Source organism: Dermochelys coriacea, chromosome 10 (assembly GCF_009764565.3).
Source record: "Dermochelys coriacea isolate rDerCor1 chromosome 10, rDerCor1.pri.v4, whole genome shotgun sequence".
In the NCBI taxonomy this organism is placed as follows: domain Eukaryota; kingdom Metazoa; phylum Chordata; order Testudines; family Dermochelyidae; genus Dermochelys; species Dermochelys coriacea.
This window is the reverse complement of record NC_050077.1, coordinates 6919572-6942694: the sequence shown is the minus strand read 5'-3', so window position 1 is coordinate 6942694 and position 23123 is coordinate 6919572. Positions and strand designations below refer to the sequence as shown.

Below are 23123 nucleotides of genomic sequence, written 5' to 3'. Positions count from 1 at the left end.
CTCCCGTGTGAGCCCTTTCTGGGGCAAGGGTTTGTACTCTGGTCACGCTGCGGCTCCCTTCGCCTGGAACGGCTCTGCGGCCGGGTGCTCTCGGCGGGGTCGACTGCTTCTCTCTGTGTCGTTGCAGACACCGTCAGCTGTGTTGATCCCGACGAGTGCGTCCGAGTATGCGGGTCCGAGGTCGGCTGCTCCAACATCGCTTACCCCAAGCTGGTGGTCGAACTGATGCCCAGTGGTAAGTCCGGGCCATGCTGACTGTCTTGCGTGCCCAGGTGTGTCCTGTGGGGGGTGGGCCTGCTTCCTTTTTCCAGCCATGCCCAAGGGAGCTCTCTGCCAACAACAAAACCACCTGACGGCCTTGGGGCTTCCCACTGGAGGGTTCCAGATGAGGAAGCGGAAAATGTGACAACTGGGGAATTAGCCAGGCTGTTCCAGGCCCTGGCAGGATTACAGCTGCTGCTGCATTTAGCACCCTGCTGGCCACCCCCCGGGTGTCCTTCCTAGGCACTGATAACAGTCGCCTCTTTGTTTCCATTGCTGTAAAACCACAGGTCATTGAAATAAGCGCCTGATCGAATCCAAGAGGACAACACGTGGCACGGGAATGGGATCTCCCTCCTCTAGTGAGGTCAGCAGTCCCTTCCACGCTTGGGTGAGCCAGGCCAGGAATCGGGGGAACCTCACTCAGTTAGTACCACAGCCTGGGTCTGTGACCATAACCCTCCCTTTATACCCCTTGTTCCTCCCTGGCCCTGTCTCTTCTCTCCCTCCAAGAATGTTGCACCTGGGTTGCACTGATTCTCACTTCGGGAGAGGAGGTGGGCCAAGTAGCTGGTTTATAATACCTGGCCCCACAGGTCCCAGTCCCCAAGAGGGCAGGTTAGCCTATCACCCCTTGGGGGTGACATCAAGCACCATGGATGCATTGGCAGGAACAGGCATCCAGCCATTATATAATAATCTGTCATAGAATCATAGAAGATCAGGGTTGGAAGGGAACCTCAGGAGGTCATCTAGTCCAACCCCCTGCTCAAAGCAGGACCAACCCCAACAAAATCACCCCAGCCAGGGCTTTGTCAAGCTGGGCCTTAAAATGGAGGTAGGGTAGGTAACCCATTCCAGTGCTTCACCACCCTCCTAGTGAAATAGTTTTTTCTAATATCCAACCTACACCTCCCCCACTGCAACTCGAGACCATTGGTCCTTGTTCTGTCATGTGCCACCACTGAGACCAGCTGAGCTCCATCTTGTTTGGAACCCCACTTCACATAGTTGAAGGCTGCTATCAAATCCCCCCTCACTCTTCTCTTCTGCAGACTAAATAAGCTCAGTTCCCTCAGCTTCTCCTCATAAGTCATGTGCCCCAGCCCACTGATCCTCCACTGGACTCTCTCCAATTTGTCCACATCCTTTCTGTAGTGGGGGCCCAAAACTGGACGCAATACTCCAGATGTGGCCTCACTAGTGCCAAATAGAGGGGAATAATCACTTCCCTTGATCTGCTGGCAATGCTCCTATTAATGCAGCCCGATATGCCGTTTGCCTTCTTGGCAACAAGGACACGCTCTCGACTCATATTCAGCTTCTCGTCCACTGTAACCCCTAGGTCCTTTTCTGCAGAACTGCTGCCTAGACACTCGGTCCCTAGTCTGTAGCGGTGCATGGGATTCTTCCGTCCTAAGTGCAGGACTCTGCAGTTGTCTTTGTTGAACTTCATCAGATTTCTTTTGGCCCAATCCTCCAATTTGTCTAGGTCACTCTGGACCCTATCCCGACCCTCCAGCGTATCTACCTCTCCCCGCAGCTTAGTATAATCTACGAATTTATTGAGGGTGCAATCTATCCCATCATCCAGATCATTAATCTTTATTCAATGCCTCTCACATGAGGACCTCAAAGCCATTTACGGAGGTGAGAGCGGTCTCACCTCTGATGATAGGGGTAGGGAACCTGAGGCACAGCTGATTAATGGCAGTGTTGGGAATAGAACCCTGGTGTCCTGGCTCAGAGTAACCTGCTCTAACCACTAGGCAATCCTCTGATGAATGAGTACCATGCCGTGAGGCCAGCTGAAATCTTAAAAAGTGAGCTCCTGTCTGCTCTTTGTGGAAATTAATGCTCCCATGGCACTTTCCAGAAGTGCTAGAGATTGGCCACTCGGTGCTGTGTGGCGCGCTAACCGGGCTGCTGCCTCCCTCCCCAGAGCTGGCTGCATTTCAGTGGTGCTGCGTGTGTCTTTTTTTTTTATAGCTCATTCGTGTTGTTTACGTTATGGTATCACTCCGAGGGCCCAGGGATCAGAGTCCCATTGCCTGCAGTGCTGTCCATCCGAAGAGCTCACAATCTAAACTCACACAGCCTGATCCCGGGTCCAGCCAAGTCAATGGAGAGACAGTGGGCTTTGGATCAGGGCCGTATCACGGCTCCTTTGAGATGAAACCTGACGTCCGATGGTCCTTCTTTTTCTCCTCCAGGGCTGCGAGGGTTAATGATTGCAGTGATGATGGCTGCCCTGATGTCCTCCCTGACCTCAGTATTCAACAGCAGCAGCACCCTCTTCACCATGGACATCTGGAGGAAGATCCGGCAGGATGCCAAGGAGCGGGAGCTGCTGCTGCTGGGAAGGTAGGGGGATGGGGGGGCAGGTGACAGAGCCAGACAGACATTTTCCTTTTCATGGTGAAGATTAATGTACAACCTATTAAGTAACAGCTCACAGAAGGGCTGCAAAACCCTGTGGTTAGGAAGGAGCGATTAGTATTTTATTCTTTATTATGATTTCATTTATAAAAGTAATTCAAGAGCAAGTGGTGCTTTAAAAATAGCTAAAAGAGCTTGGGCCTGATTGTGATCTCATTTGAACGGGTGTGAATCAGGAGTGACTCCACTTAAGTCAATAGGGTTCCACCAGTGTAAATCACGAGTGATTCCACTTACGTCAGTGGAATTATACTAGTGTAAAAGCAAGAATCGTCTTGAGCCCCTGATTTTTGACCAGCCAGTGTCCCTTTACTCTTGTGCTGTGGTTAGGACAGGGAATGTTTCATTTAGGGGGAAACAGTGTATAGCTAACCTAGTTCCTTTGTGTGATGGGGAGGGCCCTCTGAGAACTGGGAGCCAGGCAGAATGCAGGTGACAATAATAATAAAGGAATCTAGGTCATCACTTCAGAAGGGTTAGTTTTATTGTGACCGTTTGTGCTGGTGATGGATCGATGGCTATGGAGATGAAATCCTCTGATTTCCCCCACCACTGACCTGGAAGCCCTCCCATGAAGGCTGGCGGGGTAGGGCCATCTCCCCAGCTCTCTCCCTGCATACTTGGAAGGTTCTATGAAATGCAAAGTGCTAACGATGTTCATGTTGCTAATGGAGCAAATGACTTAGCTTGGGATGGTTCCTACAGACAAGATGGTCAGGAGGTCTCTCCTGTTTCCCCCTGCACATTCCCATTTCCTGATTCATCCCCCAGTGGAACTCTTGCCTCAGTTTACCTGCCTATAAAATGGGTATAATGACACCGAAGCCACGCTCACAAATGCCTTGTGAGCACAATTAATTGCTGCTTGCAAAGTGCTTTGATTGCCCCATGTTGAAAGGTGCTCCCTAAATGCACATGGTAATTGCTAATCCATTATGCTGGCCCATTTTACTGGGCTCCATGTTCCAATCAAGTGCTAGACAACTCCTCATAAACCCAGCCCCATTTCCTGTGGCTGGAGGTGCTGGTGCGAAGTCAACCTCCTTGGCATTATCGTTGTTGGAGACACTTAATGGCAGGGTGAGCGATGCTAGGCAGAGGGCTGGCAGCACAAAAGGGCCGGTGGCTTCCCACGGCAGTTGTTGTAACTTGTCGCTGGCTGGAAATAGAGCCTGGCTCCATATGGGGCAACTTATTTGATCCCATGCCACAGCCCCACTGGCCCTGAGCTTAGCTCGCCTGGCACCAGTGGGAGCAAGGCTTCCCGGGCTTATTACAGACAGCCTCTCCCTTGGGTCCTGGGCTGACAGGGCAGCACCTTGTGCCTTTCCCCATGAGAGTCCCCACTGCCTCTGGCACCTGGGAGCTCCGTGAGTCAAGGCTCTGAGGGCCCACTGCGATGTGGGTCCCTGCGATGGCTCCCTGGATAGGGTTGGTGCACGCTGCCTCCCTTCTGTCTCTGGGATGGATGAACCTGCCCTGAGACTCCGTAGCAAAGGGCGTAACTATGGCCCTGACTGCGATCTCCCTCACACCTGCTTTGCTCTGTTGGCCTTGGCAGAGTCACTCCGGATTTCCCCTGGAGACCTGGAGCCTGGGCCCCGAGCCATCTGCTTGGCAGCACAAAGCGACCCCAATGCCAGTTTCATTGGCCCGGGGAGGCTCCCCCTTGCACTGGAATTGTTGAGGGGCATGGAGCTGCCCCAGAGGCCCTCTAGGCCACCTCCCAGCACAGATTGCAGGGTCAGATGTCCTAACTGCCTCCAGAGAGGGGCTGTGGGCAGCCAGTGTGAGATACAGCAGCCACCAGAATTCAGCAGCCACCAGAATTCAGGATACTCTTTCTTTGGGGAGGGATAGCTCAGTGGTTTGAGCACTGGCCTGCTAAACCCAGGGTTGTGAGTTCAATCCTTGAGGGGGCCATTTAGGGATCTGGGGCAAAAATTGGGGATTGGTCCTGCTTTGAGCAGGGGGTTGGATTAGACGACCACCTGAGGTCCCTTCCAACCCTGATATTCTATGATTCTCCCTACAGTGTCAGGAGGGGTTCTCCCATCGCTCTAGGTAATCCACCTCCCTAGAGACAGTAGCTAGATCAATGGAAGAACTCTAGCGCTGTCAATGCTGGGGGTTAGGTCAGTTTCACCGATGTGGGTTTTTCAGGCCCCTGAGCCACGTAGCTGGGTCGACCTAACTTTTTAGTGTAGACCTGGCCTTAAAGTCAGCTTTCCCCTCCTCCCTCTGGTCGTGTGCTGAATGCAGCTCTCCCAGACCATGGACGTTAGTTGCATACACAGTGTTGCCAAACCCCCATGCCTTTAAAAAATCATGAGAATTTAAAAATAATAAATGTGAAGGTTTTGATTTGCATTCTGATTTCGGAGCCGTCAGGGTGCAAGTTTTCAAGCTTTTCTCTGCAACCTGGGGGACTAGGAACTTAGTTTGTTTTAAATGTGAGCGGAGAGTTTCACCTAGTCCCCTGAGTCGAGGAGGTGGGGCTTTAAGAAAAAACACCAAATGTTGTAAGTGTAGGCACCACCGCATATATCTGGTAAAATCCTACAGCCACGTGTCTTCTCCTGTGTTCCCGCTAACCCCCTATGATTAATAAGAGCAAAATAATTTTAAAATACCAGTCTATTTTCTGCCTTTGGAGCTGTTTGTTTACTATTTGGACTTTTCTCAGCTCTGACCCTAAAACTGGGCTTGTCAGTTTCACCTTGGTTTATAGTCAGTTTCACTTTGTGATTTTCTTGGGCTAACACAGTGCTGCAATTTAGGGGTTGCAAACAATATAGAGAGAGGCGTATTTATTTTTAAACAGCAAGCATTCCCTATGAATTTTAAAAAGAAAACACATGGGTGGCAAAAAAATTTTCCCCCATCCTTGGCTTTTCATCAGTGTATTTTTTTTACCAAACCTAAATTTGGAAAGCTGGCTTGTGGGGCCCCTTTCTGGCCCAGTTTTTGCAAAGGATCACATATTTTCAGCTGTAAATATGCAGGGACAATTCCCCTGGCTGGTCCATCCAACTGAGACAAGATCTGATGAAACAGGAACATACCGCACCTAATTGTTTTCCTTTCGTCTGTTTTTGTACTCGGGACAATCAATTTGCTGGTGGTGCGTGAGCAGAAAGAGAAAGAGGCTGGAAAATGAAGTAACTAATGTTCTTGTAAATAAAGGTGCTGTCATTCAAAACCATGCAGCAAAAGCAAGCCTGGGAATGAGGCTTCCACCTGTTAGATGATTCAGTTTATTAGCTTAGCTCTTTCACAATGTTTTGATTAATTCTGGGCCAATAATACTACCAACTCGACATGGCTTAGCCTAGGGAATCTGTGCCGCATAACTTAGTGTAGTAATAGTGATGTTATGTTGCACTCACCTAACACGTTTCATCAGAGGATGGTTAAGTGCTGTAAAAAATTATGAATCTGCAGGAAGTCAGGATCCCTGGGTCTTTATTCTTGGCTCTGCTGTTGGTGGGTGTAAGTGGCTTAACCTCGGTGAGGCTTAATTTTTTTTTTTTGTAAAATACTTCAGGCTCTTGGGATTGTTTATTTTATGATTGTTCCTTGGAGTGGAGGAAGATCCAGGGCCTGTCACTGGTAATATGACAAAAATGCACATGTCTCTTATATACATTTACACAAGTTATTGGGCTCAATCCATTGTTTGTGTAGTATGGTGTGTTTCCTAGGTTTGGGGTTTTTGGCCTAAGAAATGGGGCTTCCCCAGCTTCCCTGGAGATACCAGCCGTTCCAATACCACAATGATGGGCACAATATAATATAGCTCGATTGTAAGCTGTTTGGTGCAGGAACTCTCTGTTCTGTGTTTGTCCAGCACCTGGCACAACAGGGTCCTGGTGCATGACTAGTGTTACTAGGTGCTATGATAATACAAGTAATAATTAATAATAATAGGTAGGCAGATGGGAAGACAGAGAGATCAACTGTGCTTTGTGGATACACTGTACAATCCACTGTATCTTGCTTCCAGGGAATACGTCCTAAGATTCAGGCTATAAATTCCTTTTCTTAATATTACTCCATTTCCCCCTGCCTCCACCCCCGTGGATCACACTCATGTCTCTTGTTCTTGGCCCTTTACATCTTTCCATGGCTCGTAGCCTGTTACTCTTACTCTCTCTTAGTCATCACTTAGCCAGGCTCTATAGATTTAGCTCTCTTGGTCTTGCCTTGTAAGCCAGTCCGCTCGGCCACCCTCCCCCTCATCATCCTTCTTGCGCTTCTCTGCATTCCTTCTAGTTCCCCTGTCCCTTTCGGATACAGAGGCTCCCAGAACTGGGGTGCGGTCTTCCCGGTGCGATTGCACAGCGCCGCGAATCACGATGATTAAGAATGACACACCTGGGGGGGCTTTCAGAGCTTTATCAGCACTAACAAGCAGATGACTAAACACAAGCTGATTCGATGGGCACAGACAAACCCTGATGGGGGAATTCAGGCCAGAGCATGCCTCAAAGAGTCAGAAAGTCAAGTGTGCCAGAGCTGGGGAGAGGAAATGGGAGAGGAATAGAGGGTTGCTGCATGGCTGAGGTGATGGTATGTTTCATAATGGAATGGCATTACCCGAGGCAGGGTTACTCAGAGCTGTAACAGGAGAACGCTGCTTTGATAGTAGGATGAGACCTAACCCCTTTATGGTCTGTCTACACTGCAGTGAAAATCTGCAGCTGGCCTATGATGGCTAACTCAGGCTCCCAGGGCTCAGGCTAAGGGGCAGTTTAACTACAGTGTAGCTGTTCTGGCTCGGGTTGGGGCACGGGCACTAGGACCATTGCAAGGTGAGCTACCCTGCAGTTAAACAGCCCCTTAGCCTGAGCCCCATGAGCCCCGGTCAGCTGCAGGTGTCTAATTGCAGTGCAGACCTACCCTTAGACATAACCTAGGCAGGCCCCGCTGCTGGCCTGGGTTTGAGTCCTGGTCCGAGCCACCGTCTCCCTGATACAGCGCTGCAGAGCGCAGGCAGAAAGCATGCCACTCAATGGCGCCCACTGCTGGCTGATTCAGGAGCAGCACTAATGCGTCCAACGCCAGCCCGCCTCTGCCCGAAGGATGCAGCCTTTGGGTGCGTCTGCACTGCAAACGAAGGCGGAACTGGAGCCCGGGTAGCTTTAGTCTAGCTAGTGTAGGCAATTGCATTGATGATGTGGTGGCATAGACGTGGCAGCAGCCCAACTACATCCCCAGAGTCCCCAGTGGGCTTATACTGGGCTGGCTAGCCCATGCCAAAACCCACGCCACCACGTCCTCACTACACATGTTACAGGGCGGAGTCATTCCCGCTCCCTGGGGTATCTAAGCCCTGCGCAGGGGTGGGGGAGTAAAAAACCTCCTGCACCTGTTCTGTGGATAAATGGGGTAGTTCAGCCCCTGGGAGACAGACTCCCTCTGCCCTGCAGGACCCAGTGTCTCACAGGAAAGGGTTATCGCCCACAGGATCTTGTCCCTTGAGCTCCATGTTTGTCGGGGATCTGAGGAGTTGAAAGCTCCAGTTCAGTGATCAGCGAGTGAAACCAGAGCAGCTGGGCAGCGTGGAGGGTGCTGGCTGGGCAGGGGGTGGCGAGCACAAGAGGTGCGTGGGTGGGAGGTGGTAGATGACTGGCGCAATGCAGGTGCTGAGCAGGGACTGGGGCTGAGAGCTAAAGGGAGCTCGAATTATCCTGCACTGGGGAGCCTCTCCTTGGATGCAGGGGGAGCATGGATTACAAGGGGCAGGAGGGGAAACAGGTACAGAAGTGGGATGGGACCTTCCCAAAGTCACCAGGCAGTTGGCCCAGTGGCTAGGCCACTAGCCTAGGACTTGGGGCTTGAATTCCCTGCACTGCCCAGGCTTCCTGGGTGACCTTGGGTGAGTCACTTAGCCTCTCTGGGCTTGAGCCCTCAGCTGTAACAGTCTAGCCGTGCCTCCTGGGGTGTTGGGAGGATATACACACTAAGGATTGAGGTGCTCATGCACTATGGGAACGGGGTCTAGACACACACCTGGCTGGGAATAGAGCCCAGGTTCCCTGACGCCTAGTCCTGTCCGCTAGCCCCTGCGGCTTCCTGAAAGTGTGGGCGGCTGTTCAGCCCCCCCGGCCTCCCCACACCCCCCTGTTGGTTCTCCACAGGGAACGTGGCTTAGCCACGCGGGAAGCCCTAGAATTCGATCGTTGGGAGGCTCACATTGAAAATGTTTCCATTCGGCTCCTTTGGGCCGATCAAGGGACTGACGAGAGAACGGCTGTGCCATGCGGCTCAACCCAGCTGGACCCAGTGCATGGCCGATCTGATAGGAATTACCATAGGGCTAATCAGTGGCCCTTCTCCATATGCCAGGGATGTTTTATGGGCACAAGGACTGTGGGACTGGGCCCTCCGTCTAGGGTTACCTTTTCGAAAGTGCCCAAGTGACTAACAAGCCTAAATCCAAGGCCTCTAAGTCACTTGGACACTTTTGAACATGTTAACCGTAGCTGATGTCATTTAAAACTGTAGCACTTGTCTGTACCCCTTGCAAGACTGAGTCCTGCTCGGAGACTTCCTGGCTGAGGGAGCGAGATGAGACTCTTTCCACATCAGCGTGCTTTCTGAGTGCCAACCAGAGGCTGTGGTTGTGGCTGGGAGGGTCACTTGACCACCGCGCTGTGTGTTTGCCCTCCCAGGGGTTAGTGTGTGGACTCTCCAGTGCTCCCACACCTTGCTGCTCGGGGAGCTCCGGATCCAACTCAGCCTAGGACCTTGCCATTAAACTGCTGAGCCAGCCTTCTGCATAGGACCCTCACAGAGCACTGACAGCACCCCAAAGCCAGGGTACCACACAGACGTGAAAGAACTAGCCACAAACCTCGCATATCGCTGCAAGTGAAAAAGCCTCCTTCCCAATGAGGCGTGCATTTGCTTTAGGACGCAAGGCCAGACCACTACAGCAGGTGTCTGGGCGCATCCCAGCAAGCCCTGCGGCTCCAATCCTGTGCTGAAGAAATGCTCATGCTTCCCTTACTGACTCGTTTCTTTTTTTGCCTGGAGTCCGTTAGAGGAGGCTGAGGGCGGGCGCGGGCTTGGTTTGGGTCTCACGCCGTCTGAGAGGCCTGCTCTCCAAAGCATTTGACCCAGAAGGAAGGGCCTTGTGATTATTATAATTAAACAGAGGGCATTTTGGCTGGGATATAAATAAAAGCAATCCCAGCCCTGCAGGCCTCAACCCTCTCCCTGACATGCAGCACCCTGCAGCTGGGGACGCAAGGTCAGAGTGCTTGGTAAGCCAGCCTGTTATTGGGAGGGGTTTGGGTACCTCCAAGGCGACTGTCTCCTTCAGCATGGGCTTGCCAGCTGCTTTGGGAGCGGCAGGGATATAGGGTGGCATGCACCACGAGCAGCAGCAGGTCTGCACTGGTGACAAAGTCGTTGGCTGTGAAATATGACTGTCATTAGCGCACTGAGCAGCTCCTGTCCCCGATAATGTGCTTGGAGTGGGTGTTACGCAGATCGCGGTCCAGGTTTTGTGCAGTGTCTAGACAGACTCTGATGCAGTCTGACACTGGATCCGCTCCAGGTTAGTGCTCAGTGCCCTTGGGAGCACACAACACTGTATGGAGTGAGTGAGTTTTGTCGCTCTCTTCCTGCAAAGGGATCGGGCTCTGGGCAGTGTTTGTTGTTAGGCCCAGGAGCCGGGGCCAAGGACGCAGCTGCCCCGGCAGACTCGGGATACGTTGCAGCTGGGTAGCCAGGAGAGCAGGGGAACCTCAGGAGTCGCCAGTGTCCAGCCCGCAGCTGCATCCCGCCAAGGAGGTGTAGTTGCATGTCTGCCAGGCGCAGTGCAGGAGCAGGGTGTCTCTCTGGGGCAGGGAGCTGAGAGGCGCCGGTGGAGCTGGGACTTACGGAAATGAAACAGCTGCAGCCCTAGGCGTGCCCGACTGGAGCCAGCAGGCTGCTTCACCTCTGGTGCCAAAGCCTTCTATTGTTTCAGTGAGAGGCAAGAATAAAACCAACCCTGAGCGTCTTTTCTCCATGTCTGGCTCTGTGGCTTAGGGGTGCGGCTCCATGCTCTGCATTTCCCTGCAGGGGTCCCAGCCCCGAACCTCAGACGCTGGGAACCCTGTCGCCCGTGCCTGGCATTTTGAACGGTTTGCCTGAGCTGTGCCAGCCGCATCCAGCACAGAAGGGCTGCAGTACAATCCACTGATCCTCCCAGTAGCAACTGAGATACCTAGCACTGGAGAAAGCCGCAGTCCACTCTGGTGTCTGTAATCAGTAAAGGCCAGGCTGGCCTTGTGCTTTGAACTTCAGTTTGTGCCTACCCCGGTGTGTGATCGACTGGTTCAGGGGCCACAGACTCTTCCTAATGGGAGAGCATGAGGCCCCACCCTTCCCCAAGGCCCTGCCCTCAGGCTAGCCAGAAGCCGGAGTTGGGTCGGGGTAAGATCTGTGTGGGCAGCTGTGGGGAGCTGCAGACCCTCCACCTGCCCTGGACGGGGGGACCGGGAGTTGGGGACACAGGCTGGGGGCTGCACTCGGAGCCCCTTACCCTGGGCAGATGGAGGGTCCATGGCTCCCTATAGCTGCCCGGGCTCCCTGGGCCATTCTTACCTGGGCTGGGTGGGCCCCCTCTGTTCTGGCGCCCCTGGACTTGTCCCTTCTGGCCTTAAACCCTATGACGTGGGCACCATAGACAAGTGGCCCCCTAGTACCTTATGTGGGCTGTATGCTAAGCTCATGCCTGTACCTTGTGTATATTGCATGCACTAAGCTCATGCCTGTACCTTGTGTGTATTGCATGCACTGGGCGGGCTTCACATGTGCATTTCTGCAGGAGCATGTTACATGTCACCCGCTGGGGATAGCTCTTCCTCCTCTCTGCAGCTGGCAGCACAGCTGTTTCTTCACACGTGGCGTTGCTGCCTCTTGCAGGATAGTCACAGTGGTTCTGGTCGCCGTTAGCGTGGTCTGGATCCCCATCCTGCAGAGCTCCAACAGCGGCCAGCTGTACGTCTACATCCAGTCTGTGACCAGCTGCCTCACCCCGCCCATCACGGCTGTGTTCGCCCTGGCAGTTTTCTGGAGACGAGCCAATGAGCAGGTAAGCTCTCTGCCATTTCGCTGGGGGAGTCTTTTAACGCGTAGATGTTACGCCTGGAAGAGACCATTGCGATGATCTAGCCTGACCCCCCTGCATATCACAGGCCAGACAACCTCCCCTGCTGATTCCTACATTGGCCCTGCTGCTTCTGGTGGAGATAGAGCAGGGCTGTGCAACCTTTTTCCATTTGCAGACCGCTGAACCATTTCGAATGGCAGTGCAGACCCCTTTGGAAAGCTTCGACACAATCTATGGGTCCCCAACGGTCCGTGGACCAAAGGTTGAAAGCCTCTGAGCTCGAGCGTCTCTTGTAGAGTGCTGGCCTGTCTTAGCTGCTGCGATTCCAGTTGCCCTAGCTCACCATTGTTATTCCCGTGCACCCTGGCCTTCCCCTTGGGGAAGCCTGGGGTCAGACCATGTTCTAGGGTCACAAGGGAAAATCTGCTTCCTGCATCTCTGCATCATCTCCACATTGAGACTCCCCATGCTGGCACATGGCCAGCAGGGGGGTAGTTCCATTCCTGGAGGGAGCCTTTTGCCCATCCACAGCATTGCCCAGTTGGCCCGTGAATTCTGAGAGCGTTTCACCTTCCTCTGAAGAATCAGGTGCTGGTAACTGCTGGAAGCAGAGGATTGGTTTGGATGGGCCAGGGGTCTCATCTGAGGCGGAAACACCTGTCTAGCTGGGTCTCTCGTTAGGAGCACCTGGCATAAACAGAGGGGTGCAGGTAGCCTCTGGACCCCAGCCTTCCAGCAGGGTGTTGGGCTAGTCATGTGACTGTTGATAGGCAGGAGGGGCCCTGCATTGATTTGTGAGTTGTAGCGAAGTCTCACCACGTTGTTGTCTTACTTGACTGCTGGTGAAATGGTCCCGTGACCCTCCCACCAAGTGGGACCCTCCCCACCCCCCCAGTTTTCCCTTTGTGATAAGGAGGCTACTAGAAAGTGGAGGAGGTGTGGCAGGGCACGCAGCACATTGAGTCTCATCAGGCCAAGGATCGGCCCCAGGAGCCTTGCACTCCTGTGCTCCTGAGGGCTTGAAGATCATTGCCATGAGGACGTGGCCAGTCCAGTTCTGGCTGGCCGGTTCTAGCTGCTGGCACTGTCAGGGATTTCCGAAGAGTCTTGTTTGAGGAACCAAGTCCCAGTCCCACAAAGAAGAGCTGAAATCGCGCTTGCCTGCGTTTGAGAACAGAACGAGCTGGTGGTTCCCCAAGGAACTGGTGGGTGGATCATGTGCAGCTGGCATGTGAGCAGAGCCCAGGTGTTGACATGCAATGCTGCCCGACTGTGGCCTGGGAAGTTTTAAGCAAAGTGTCACAGAAAACAGTAGCTGCCAGGCAACTGCGCTAGCAAACAGCAGACTGGGACATGAGGGACTTTCCACTGCATAAATACGTGTTTGTTACACTCTCTTTAGTTAGCATCCTGGAAAGAAAAGAACCCAGCCAATGGCAGAACCTTTGCAAAGGGTCTTGTGGCTGGCCAGAGAATAACGTTTGTATTACAGGACAGGAGAACCTCAGAGTTACGATCAGCTCGGGAATGGAAGTTCTTCGTAACGCTGGAGTTCTTTCAAAAGTTTACAACTGAACATTGACTTAATACAGCTTTGAAACGTTACTGTGCAGAAGGAAAATGTTACTTTTAACCATCTCAATTTAAATGAAACAAGCACAAACAGTGTCCTCACCTTGTCAAATCTTTGTTTTAAACTTTCCCTTCATTTTTTTGGTCGTTTACATTTAACACAGTACGGCACTGGATTTGCTTGGTTTTTGTTTTGTTTTGGGTCTCTGCTGCTGGGCATACTTCTGGTTCCAAATGAGGTGTGTGGTTGACTCGTTAGTTCATAACTCTGGTGTTCGTAACTCTGAGATTCTACTGTATCCCCTAACTACGATCCGGGTCCCTTGGTGGTAGGGGCTGTATACGCACAGTAAGAGACATTGTCCTCGTTTTACAGACGGGCACCTGCAAGAGAGGAGATATGTCTGCACTGCGGCTGGAGGTATAATTTTGAGCTTGGGTAGACGAGCCTGGGCTAGCTTTGATCAAGACATGGCACTAAAAATAGCAACGTAGCCACTTGAATGGTAACCCAGGATCCCAGACAGGAGTGCACTCTGGCAGCTGGCCCATGTGGCTACTCTGCTATTTTTAATGCGCTAGCTCGATTCAAAGCTAACGTGTGTACAGGAACCTGAGCTGCACCTCCTGCTATGTGGAAAGAGACTTATCGCATGGGAAGTCTATGACATAGCTGGGATTTGAACCTAGAACTCCCGAGTCCCACCCCAGGGCCTTACCCACAAGTCCTGGCCTGGTCACCCAGGCTGTGGACACAGTAGGAAGTGCTCACTGACAGAGGCGAGCCTGTAGCCGCGGCTCAGCCAGGAAGGGAGTTCAGTAGAGGAGCGTGTTCTTCAGCCCTCGCCCATCTTATGGACATGACGGATTCCCGTCAGGCAAGACCTGCCGGGAGAGGCGCCATTGCCCTGAATGTCTTTGTTTTGCAGGGAGCTTTCTGGGGCCTGATGTTGGGGCTGGCGCTAGGCCTGGCCAGGATGGGACTGGAGTTTGCGTACCCTTCGCCCCGCTGTGGCGTCCCGGACGAGCGCCCCTCCCTCGTGAAGGACGTTCACTACCTCCACTTCGCCATCCTCCTCTGCGCTCTGACTGCCGGGGCCGTGGTGGGGATCAGCTTGCTGAGCGGGCCCCCCGCCGAGTCGCAGGTGGGTAAAGTCACCCGGCCCCGATGAGGATCAAGCGACATTTGACCTGCCCCTTGTTTCCCTCCCGGCTGCCAAGAAGCCATGGTGGCTGCCCCTCCTTGCAGCCCCCTGCACAGGGCCACGTGAGATGTTGTTGGAATCTGGTGAGGGTGCCAAGGTGGGCGCGTTGGGCAGGAGGCAGGTCCTGCGAACAGGTCTCCTATTTCCACTTGCCCTCCGCAGGGAAAAGACACAGCCCGCACCCTCCCTCTGCGAAGCCCTGATGCCGAGGGGCACGTGGCTGGCAGCAAAAGTCCAAAGCCACGGCCCATGGGCAAACATACAGATAAAGCAGCCCTGGGCTCAGCTTCTGCGATTGGACCGGGATTGAGGTTGGGCAGCCACACAAAGGAGCGCAGTGTTGAGCACAGTCACTGCTGTGGCATTCAGATCCACCCGGTACGTGCGCCCCGGCACGCGGATCCTTCCTTCGTGCAGGGAAGCCCCTATGTCCAGCAAGGGATGTGTCTCCTTGGGACAGGCGTATGTGGCTGTGGAAAGGCAGCTACTCCTCAGGATGGGAACAAGGGCAGTGATCACCAAGCTAAGAGCCAGGGAGACCTATCCAATCCTCCAGCAAGAGGCACAGAATAGCTGTCTCTGGGGAAGCGCCTTCGATGTCCTCTCTGCTCCACCCATGCGTGGCTGCTCAGGGCTGAGGTCTGGCCCCCCGCTTGCTGTGTTCTTTGTCAGCCAGAAGGCAGCCTGACAGCAGATCGACCCGTTGTGTTCCGCTTGTTGGCGTTGCCCTATGCCTGGTTGACGTTATGTCACGTGAAAGCGGGGATGGGGCTTCGAAGCAGGGAAGGGTGATGAGCTCTCACCCAGAACATGCTATGGGGGGGAGGGGCCCACACGCACATGGAAATTCCCTCGTCCCCCACTGCAGTGGCATTTGGGGTCAGCCCATTGTAGAGAGAGGCTCCAGCCACGGAGGTGGGCTCTGGGTCTGGACTTCCCCAGGGGCTGGGGCTGGGGTTTTGGTTCTGCTGTCCTAGTCTGGGACCAGGGTGAGGGAAGGGAGATGGTTGTAGGTGTCAGAGCATGGGGTTTATTTCAGGGGAGCCCTGCAGCATGCAGGAGTTTGGGGTGCAGGGAGCACAAGGACCTGCCCCAGCTGCGGGCATGGCCAGTGACTCTCCTGCCTGCCGGCCGCTGTCTGAGCTCACACTGCTCTGCACTGACCCACGCAGGCCCCGAGCCAGAGCCTCAGCTGGTGGATCTCCGAGTAGCTCCACTGAAGGGGGTGGAACTACCTTGATTTACACCCAGCTGAGGATCCGGCCTGGAGAGTTTAGAGCGGGGTTCGAATCTGGCAGGGGTTTAGGGGAACTGTCTGCAGAGACACTGGCCGGGCTGAGCAGCATGGGGAGATCGCTGGGTGATCTCCCACCTTGGGGGCAGGGTATGTCCCCGGGCACGGGCTGTTCCTGTCCTTCACCACAGGCTCTTTGCTGAGCATCCTCAGAGGAATAACTGGGCTCCTCCAATTCCCACCCTGCGGGTGAGGTGAGACGGTGCTTCCCAGACACTGCTGCATTAGCTCCCCAGGTCTGGACACCCCCCCACAACAAGCTGATTCTTCAGGTTTACCAGAGTAGCATCCAGCGCAGGGCCCAGGATCAAACCCTTATCTGTGGGGCAGGGCCTGGAGGGCGTGAGTGCTGCCAGGTCAGGTGGAAGGACCGCAGGGTGGCTGTGGCCACACCGTGGGGGAGAGCGCTGTCTCCATGCTCAGATAACACAGGCCATGCGACCTCAGGTGTGGCCTCCTCTCACCCTGGGGGGAATCGGGGGCGGCTCCACTGAGGGGGAGGAGAATCAGGTCTCAGATGCCAGAACCTCAGTTTGCCATAGCAGCTAGTGATGCCGGGGGCCTCCATTTTAAAAGGGGCCCGGTGTTCAGAGGGTGGGTACTCGGCCCGTCTCCTCTCGCTGTGCCACTCTTCTCCTCTGGCTTGGCTGCTCTGGCCCCTCTAAGCTTCCTGCTCTGCGTTCCAGATAAAGAACCTCACCTGGTGGACCATTTCCCGGGGGTGCCTGCCTCCCGAGATCTCCATGGCCAGCGTGTCAGCAGGGACCCGCTCACCCAGGAGAGGAACGGAGGGTACGTGTGATCTGATATTGGCTGGCCAGGGCTTGGGATGGACCCAACGCTGGGACTAAGAACCCAATGCCGAAGGGGTGGGCTGCGCTTTGAGCTGGGGGTGTCATTCCCACCTCAAGGAGACATACTGGATGTAGATCTGATCGTGCTTGGGCACTAACAACAAGGCGTGGGTGTGTGAGTGGCGGGAGGGGCTGGCCGGCATGAGTGCGTGCCTAACGCCCTGATTGGGGATGTACCCCAGCGGCTAGCCTCTCCCACTGCTTGTGCGGTCGTGGCTATGCTCTAGCACGCTAGTTCGCTCCCAGCTACGGCCGGGATGTCTCCTCAGCCCGGGAATCCCAGCTGCAAACCTGCCTTTAGACCTGGAAATCTGCTGCAGCCTGCCGCGTGTTCTGAGCACAGGGCTGGGAGCCAGGATGGTCCTGAGTTCCTATCCCAGCTCAGGGGTTGGGGAGGGGTCAGGGTGCTGGGGGAGGTCTTTGTTTATTTCAACCAGAGCCACGTGGATTTGGGGATCAGGTTCTGCTTTGGGGTTGGGTCCAATTCCCAAACTGGCTGCTTGGCCCTGCTCCCCCACCCCTTGAAACAGGAGCTCTCTTGCTCTGCACATCCTCAGGCATCGCTCTCTTTGGCCAACCCTGGCCCATGTGAAGTGTACAGGGCAGGTACAAGGCAGGTCCCCATGACTCTGTCCCCCTCATAGTCTCTCTCCATCTGTGACAGATTCCCAGGAGGGGGTGCCAGAGACCTGCCCCGGCATGGATTTCTTCCGCAGTCCCCAGGGGGCAAAGCCTGAGGGACCCCCAGCAAAGGCCCTGAAGGACGCCACTGAGGCCCCCTTCTGGGCAAGGATCTGCTGCATCAATGCTGTCATCCTGATGTGTGTCAATGTCTTCTGCTATGCCTATTTCGCTTAACGCTACTGCAGCCAGGCTATGTGGGGCAGATGATCGGGGGGAGGGCCAGGGGGCGGGGAGGGATGGGAGGAGGGGTGAGGGGGAAGGGGAGGAAGGTGTAGTGGGGAGGGATGGGGTGAGGGAAGGTGGAAAGAGACAGTTGTGTGATTTAATGCCTCTACGTTCTGGGCATTGGAGGGTTTTGCAGCAGCTTAACTTGTCCCAAAGTTTTTCCTGGACCAGAAGGTCGGAGTACCAGGGTTGGCACAACAGGTCCCTCCGACCTCTTTCCACCCCCATAGATGTGAGGTAAAGCTTGCCATAGCTCCTTGGTGAAATGTGTTGGATGCTCTCCCCAGTTCCCCCTGCCAGGGGCAGGCGGTGCTCGGGAGGGGCCCAGGCGTTGAATAGCTAGGGGTGTTTCAGCTCGGGGGAGAGGAGAGATTTGTGGAAGATCAAGGGCTGGAAAAGCAGGGGGGCTGCAGGTCAGGTCTGAGGTGCATTGGCAGAGCTGCCTGGGAGCAGTGTGCATACCGGGGTGCTGTCAGAAGCTGAAGTTGGCTTTTTCAGACTTGTACATTTTTGGTTTCTCCGTTGAATATCATTTGAGATCTAAGCCACTGACTCTAAAGAAGCTTATGGCAAAGACATTGCGTGGTGCAGCAGCTTTGGACAAAACTGTCCTGCAGTTCTCTTATGTCCTGACTGTTATGTCAGCCCTGGAGAATCTGTATAGCCTGTATTTCTAGCTCTGGACAGCCTTCCTAAAACTGGAAATGGAAACAGTCTCAGAGCGGGTTCCTTGTGTACCCCCCAGCCTTGTGTTTTCTCAGAATAACTTTTTATTTACTCTGAATTAAAATGCAGTTTGCAGCTAGAAATTATATCTGCATGACCATCCCCAGTGCCTGGGGCATCCCTTGGCTATGCCATCTGCTTGGTTGCTTGCAAAGGATCACTGAATTATTGAACTGTGTTGCTCTAGCACTGAAATCTGGGTGGGTTTCACATCAGTCCTGGAAGCACCACCTTTCTGGAGGCTGTACTTCTGGGGAGTGACACAATATTAGCCAATAAGCTCTGGCCTAATGGGATGATGTCATCATAGAAGTAGCAGGTGTGTGTGTGTGTGTGTGTGTGTGCATACACAATTTCCCTGGATATGACACAGGCTAACAGAAGATGGTAATGTCTGAATCATGGTGATATTGAACCATGGTACATTGGTGAGATTCGTTTCACTTGCCAACCACGTCACATTAACCTGGTCTCATTGTCTCTGTGGAGAGAGAGATCTGCTTTACTTTCTTTAATGACCTCAGGAAACAAGCTATATATAAAAAAATCAAGCTGATTGAATAGTAGTTTGGAAATGGAAGCTAAAAAGAGTTGCGGACACCACCACTGGCTTCTCCTTCCCCCTGAAGGTGTAGTCAAAACGTGACACCCTAATGCACCCCCCAATATTAACAAGGAGCCCACTGAGTGTTCTGGGTTCAGGCTGGTCTCATGGAATTTACAACCTACCCAGGTTTGGAGCCAACTGGAGGGGAGCGGAAAGGTAGATGACATTTCACACGGTAGCACATGATGCTGTGTCGTGGGTTCTGTGGCTCAGTAGCTCGGTGCCGTCACGATGTCCGTGCAGCTGACAAACCGAGGCAGCCTGCAGGTTTGGCTCAGATGCTTTCTGTGGACCGCAGTGGCCATTCTTCGTTGCTAAGGAGGCCTGCCTCAAGTCTCCTGCAGCCAACTCGGGACAAGGCAAACATTAGTTCAGTAGCCTTTAACTTAGGTGCCCAGGAATGAAGTAGCCCTTATAGTCCCAGGCTACCCTCTGGTTTTCAGTCGATCAGCAACGCACGAAGTCTGAGTGAAAGACCAAGGCACTAGTGCCAGTTTACAGTCTGAGTTCGGACGAACAGAAAATTGCCAAACTGACATGGACTGACAGCCTATTTTGTCTGGTGCCCCCTGCTGCCAGCATTGACCAAAGCCTGATGCCACAGAAGATGATCCCTCATAATGCACCTGACTGTTCCAACTTGTGCCCATGGGATAAAATTTCTCTGGTGCTCTGAAACACTTGGACTTATGATGCCCCTTGGAAGCTCTGAACCTAGCTACGAAACATTTTGCTTATACACAGAAGTGGCTAATCCTCTTTTGAAGCCAGTTAAACCATTTGCCTGAATGACATCCTGCAGCAGTGAGTTCCATAGATTCATTACATGTTTCTTAGGAAAGTATTTCCAGGTTGACCCCTTATCTTTCTTCAGCTCAGTTTGCTGGCCACTGTTGTGGCCGCTTTTTCCCTGAGGCTCAGGTAAGTATAGAAGTAGCACATGTTAGACTCCTCAACGATAAGAGGCATTTGTAAGGTGCTATATGCTTTGTTCAGGCCACAGCCTTACGTTTAGACCATTAATAGCATCTCGCTGAGCTCGCAGCTTGTAGCAAGCCCTGAAGCCCTTGTGGTGAGTTGGAGGAGAACAAAAAGGGCATCTTATGCCTCTGACCCCCTTCTCTAACAGGTTTCACCAGTCTTTGCTTTTTAAATACACCATTTCTTAGGGAGACAGCTTGCAAGGGCATGGAGTTTAATCTCTTCCTTCCCACTTAGCATTTGACTTGGCAAGATTCCCAAGTGTGACGCTGGCTTTTAAAGGTGGCCAAAACAACCTCCCCTCCCCCTCACTCAACACACAATCCAAGCGCAGTTTCTAATCATTGGGCCAAATCCAGAGCTGGAGTGAGGATGTAACTCCATTGACTTCAGCTGCATCACACCTACTTTGACAAGGTGAGATCTGGCCCAGAATGTTGCCATCTGTTGATAATGGGATGACACCAGCCCTGGGTGGGACAGAGCTACATTTGCATAAACAATTAATTCAATTTCTCCACCCTGGGTAAGCGATGGAACAGAGCTGGCAGCGTGTCAGAGTCAGCTCGTAACCAGGTGCTGTAAAAAACATATGGTCTCTTTGATTGTTCTGTGAAGCCCTATTAAAGGTGCCAGGAATGCGCAGTCTCCTCCCACAGCCTCCTCGTTAATCACTGTGGATTGCACTCGCGCTGATTGCTCAGGATAACTTCAGTGCAGACAGCATCCAAGCAGGTTGGTCACTTCTGTATGAGAAACCCTCACTGGAAAGCCCCTGGCCCTGTGCCTGCCTGTCTGAGATCTGGGGAGGAAAAAGGGCTGATTCTAGAAGGAGGCAGGCAGGCAAAGGAACATGCATTGGAAATACTTGTTGGAAGGGTTCATCTTAATCCTCTTGGCTGGACAGCTGCCTGGGATGGCCAGGTCACCTGGCTGCTCACAAGCCCAGGAGCTGGGAAAAGCCAAGCCCCACACGCCTTGCCTTCAGAGAGCAGGCTCAGTCAGTGGGATTATGATGGTTTATTGTGTGCTTGGCTCTTAGCAGGAAGGTGTGAGGACAAAGGTCCCTGCCCCGAAGGGCTTGCAGTGTAGCTATACAGAGGACGAAGAAGAAGGGATACACCACCAGTTGCCTCCTCTCCTGCCACACTGAATACCCCGTGCGCAACTGCCTAGTGCAAGCTGCTTCTGCAGCGCACGGGGATTCACCCGAGCACACAGTTCCCAGAGGGTTCAGGTTGTCCAGTGCAGCATCCCCCAGTATGGCTTTAAGCCTGGGAAAGGTCCTTGGTGCTCTGGTAACTTGTCCCCTAAAAGCTCTAGGGCATCAGGTCAAGGGGATTGCAGTTTATTTTGTAACGGGCAGCCAGGGAGCGCTGGCGTCCAGGCAGACAGTGGATAGCAGGTCACATGTGAATGTGGTGGACATAGTTCCGTGGAAACAGACCGACTCGCCCACAGATCTTCCCTCTCCACCAGTTGGGGTCAGGGCAGTCCAGGACCTCGATGATGTCTCCTCGGTAGAAGGCCAGCTGGGACGGATCGTGGGAGGAGAAGTCAAACTGAGCCTGGACGAACTTCGGCTTCTTCACCTGCAGTGAAACCAAGCGAGAGAGGAGTCAGGAGGGAAAGACAGAAGAGGCATCAAAGCTACACAGGCAAATGCTGCTTCCCCCCTCTGCCCTCAGCTGCAGGGAATTATGGGCAGGTACTGTCACTAGTACTGGGGAGGGAATTCTGTCTGCCCACGTGGGACACTGGGAGCCTCCCGGCAATGAATGGGCAGGGATGGAAGCGAGTGTCTGAAAGCTTTCACTAAAGGGACCGTGCCCTGGCGGATGAGCACAAACACGGACCTGTCCACGACCCACCATCACCTCTTTCCCCCGACTGACAACGCGGGGCCTAGCCTCCACTGGGGTAAATCCACAGAACTCTTCTGAAGCCAAAGATTCAGGCTGATTTACTGAGAATCTGCTCCCTTCTCTTCACAGCATGACCTTAGGGAAAAGGCCCTCCGGAGATCCAGGATTGGGCCGCAAAGTCTGCGTCCTGAGCCGAACGTTCCCAGCCATTCAGATCTGTTCGCTCTGGCTCTAGATCCCTGCAACATTAGCTGCCCACTTACAATCCATTGACTTTCATCACATTTCCTTACTGGCCCAGAGCCTTGCTTTATCTGAGCAGCGTCCTAGAGGCCCTTGCGGGCCATCTGCCCCTTCAGAGGCAAAAGCAAGTCATGCCCCCCGGAAGCAGAGCTGCCTGTGCCCAATAAAAGTGAACCTAGGGCCAGCGATCCTCTGCAGATTGCTGTTCTGGTTGGTGGTGGACTGAGTATATTGCCGGTTCCCGTCCCAGCCCTGAGTGGCACGCTGTGCATTAGCCGTCAGCTAGTGCTGTTACTGCTAGCCCAGGGATAGACCGAATCCAGCCCCTTTTCAGGCTACCTCTCCTGTTTGCTTTGTTTTCCCCAGGCCTTCCATTTCTCTGCCATCAGCATGTTTAAGGCAGCTCTGCATGTCCCGGGCTGCACCGCGCTCCTGCGATTGGCTTCCCGGCGCACGCTGCAGGCCCAGAGCCAGGCTTTGCAGCTGAGTGGCAGAAAAGAGACTGGCAGAACACCCAGGGCTCTGCAAACCTGGCAGCATGCAAAACCATCTCACCTAGAGCTTGTGGAGGAAAGAGAGGCAGGAACCACTCACCCAGCAATGGGTTCAGCCTGAGTAAGGCCAGGATCCACCAAACACTTGAGATGCCCCTGGGCTCAGCCTTCCGCTGAGCTCCTCGCTCAACAAACCTCTTTCCTTCGCTAATGTTTGGCTCCTTCGGATACATTTACACTGCATTGTAAACCCAGGTCTGTGGGCCCCAGGCTTGTGGCTGCCGTGTTTCCTAGCCCATGCTTGAGCAGCCACACTGCGCTATAAACCTGGGGTTACAATTGCTGGAGCTGGGTCTCACTGCCATGCTAATGCAGTCATTCTGCACTGCACAGACCTTCTGACTTGTGTCTGGGGCTTGAGCTGCGTCTACACTGCAAAACAACAGGACTTGACCCAACTCACAATGGGACTCAGGCTCTGTCCCACCCCCACAGCATGGTCCTAGCACCCAGGTCCTGAGTGCTTGCTGATTTGAGTCAGACTGATTTGTGTGTGGACAGAAG

General features: G+C 53.6%; 2 protein-coding genes across 4 annotated transcripts in view; one reads left to right on the top strand and one right to left on the bottom strand.

Annotated features, from left to right (window-relative positions):
* The window catches only part of SLC5A10 (solute carrier family 5 member 10), an 83978-nt gene extending 65213 nt beyond the window's left edge, over positions 1-18765 (top strand). The window contains exons 10-15 of one of the 2 annotated variants that reach the window (XM_038419092.2): positions 128-235; positions 2475-2625; positions 11623-11791; positions 14311-14526; positions 16567-16672; positions 17399-18765. In XM_038419092.2, coding sequence (XP_038275020.2) covers positions 128-235; positions 2475-2625; positions 11623-11791; positions 14311-14526; positions 16567-16672; positions 17399-17592 — 944 coding nt within the window. In that variant the 3' untranslated portion in view covers positions 17593-18765. The remainder of the gene's footprint in view (positions 1-127; positions 236-2474; positions 2626-11622; positions 11792-14310; positions 14527-16566; positions 16673-17398) is intronic. The other variant, XM_043493574.1, reaches the window with a different exon arrangement.
* Positions 18766-18853: 88 nt separating this feature from the next.
* LOC119862958 (GRB2 related adaptor protein) overlaps positions 18854-23123 on the bottom strand; it is a 41199-nt gene continuing 36929 nt past the window's right edge. For both annotated transcript variants that reach the window (XM_043493575.1, XM_038420521.2), the window contains exon 5: positions 18854-21549. In XM_043493575.1, the coding sequence (XP_043349510.1) occupies positions 21364-21549 (186 nt within the window). In that variant the 3' untranslated portion in view covers positions 18854-21363. The remainder of the gene's footprint in view (positions 21550-23123) is intronic.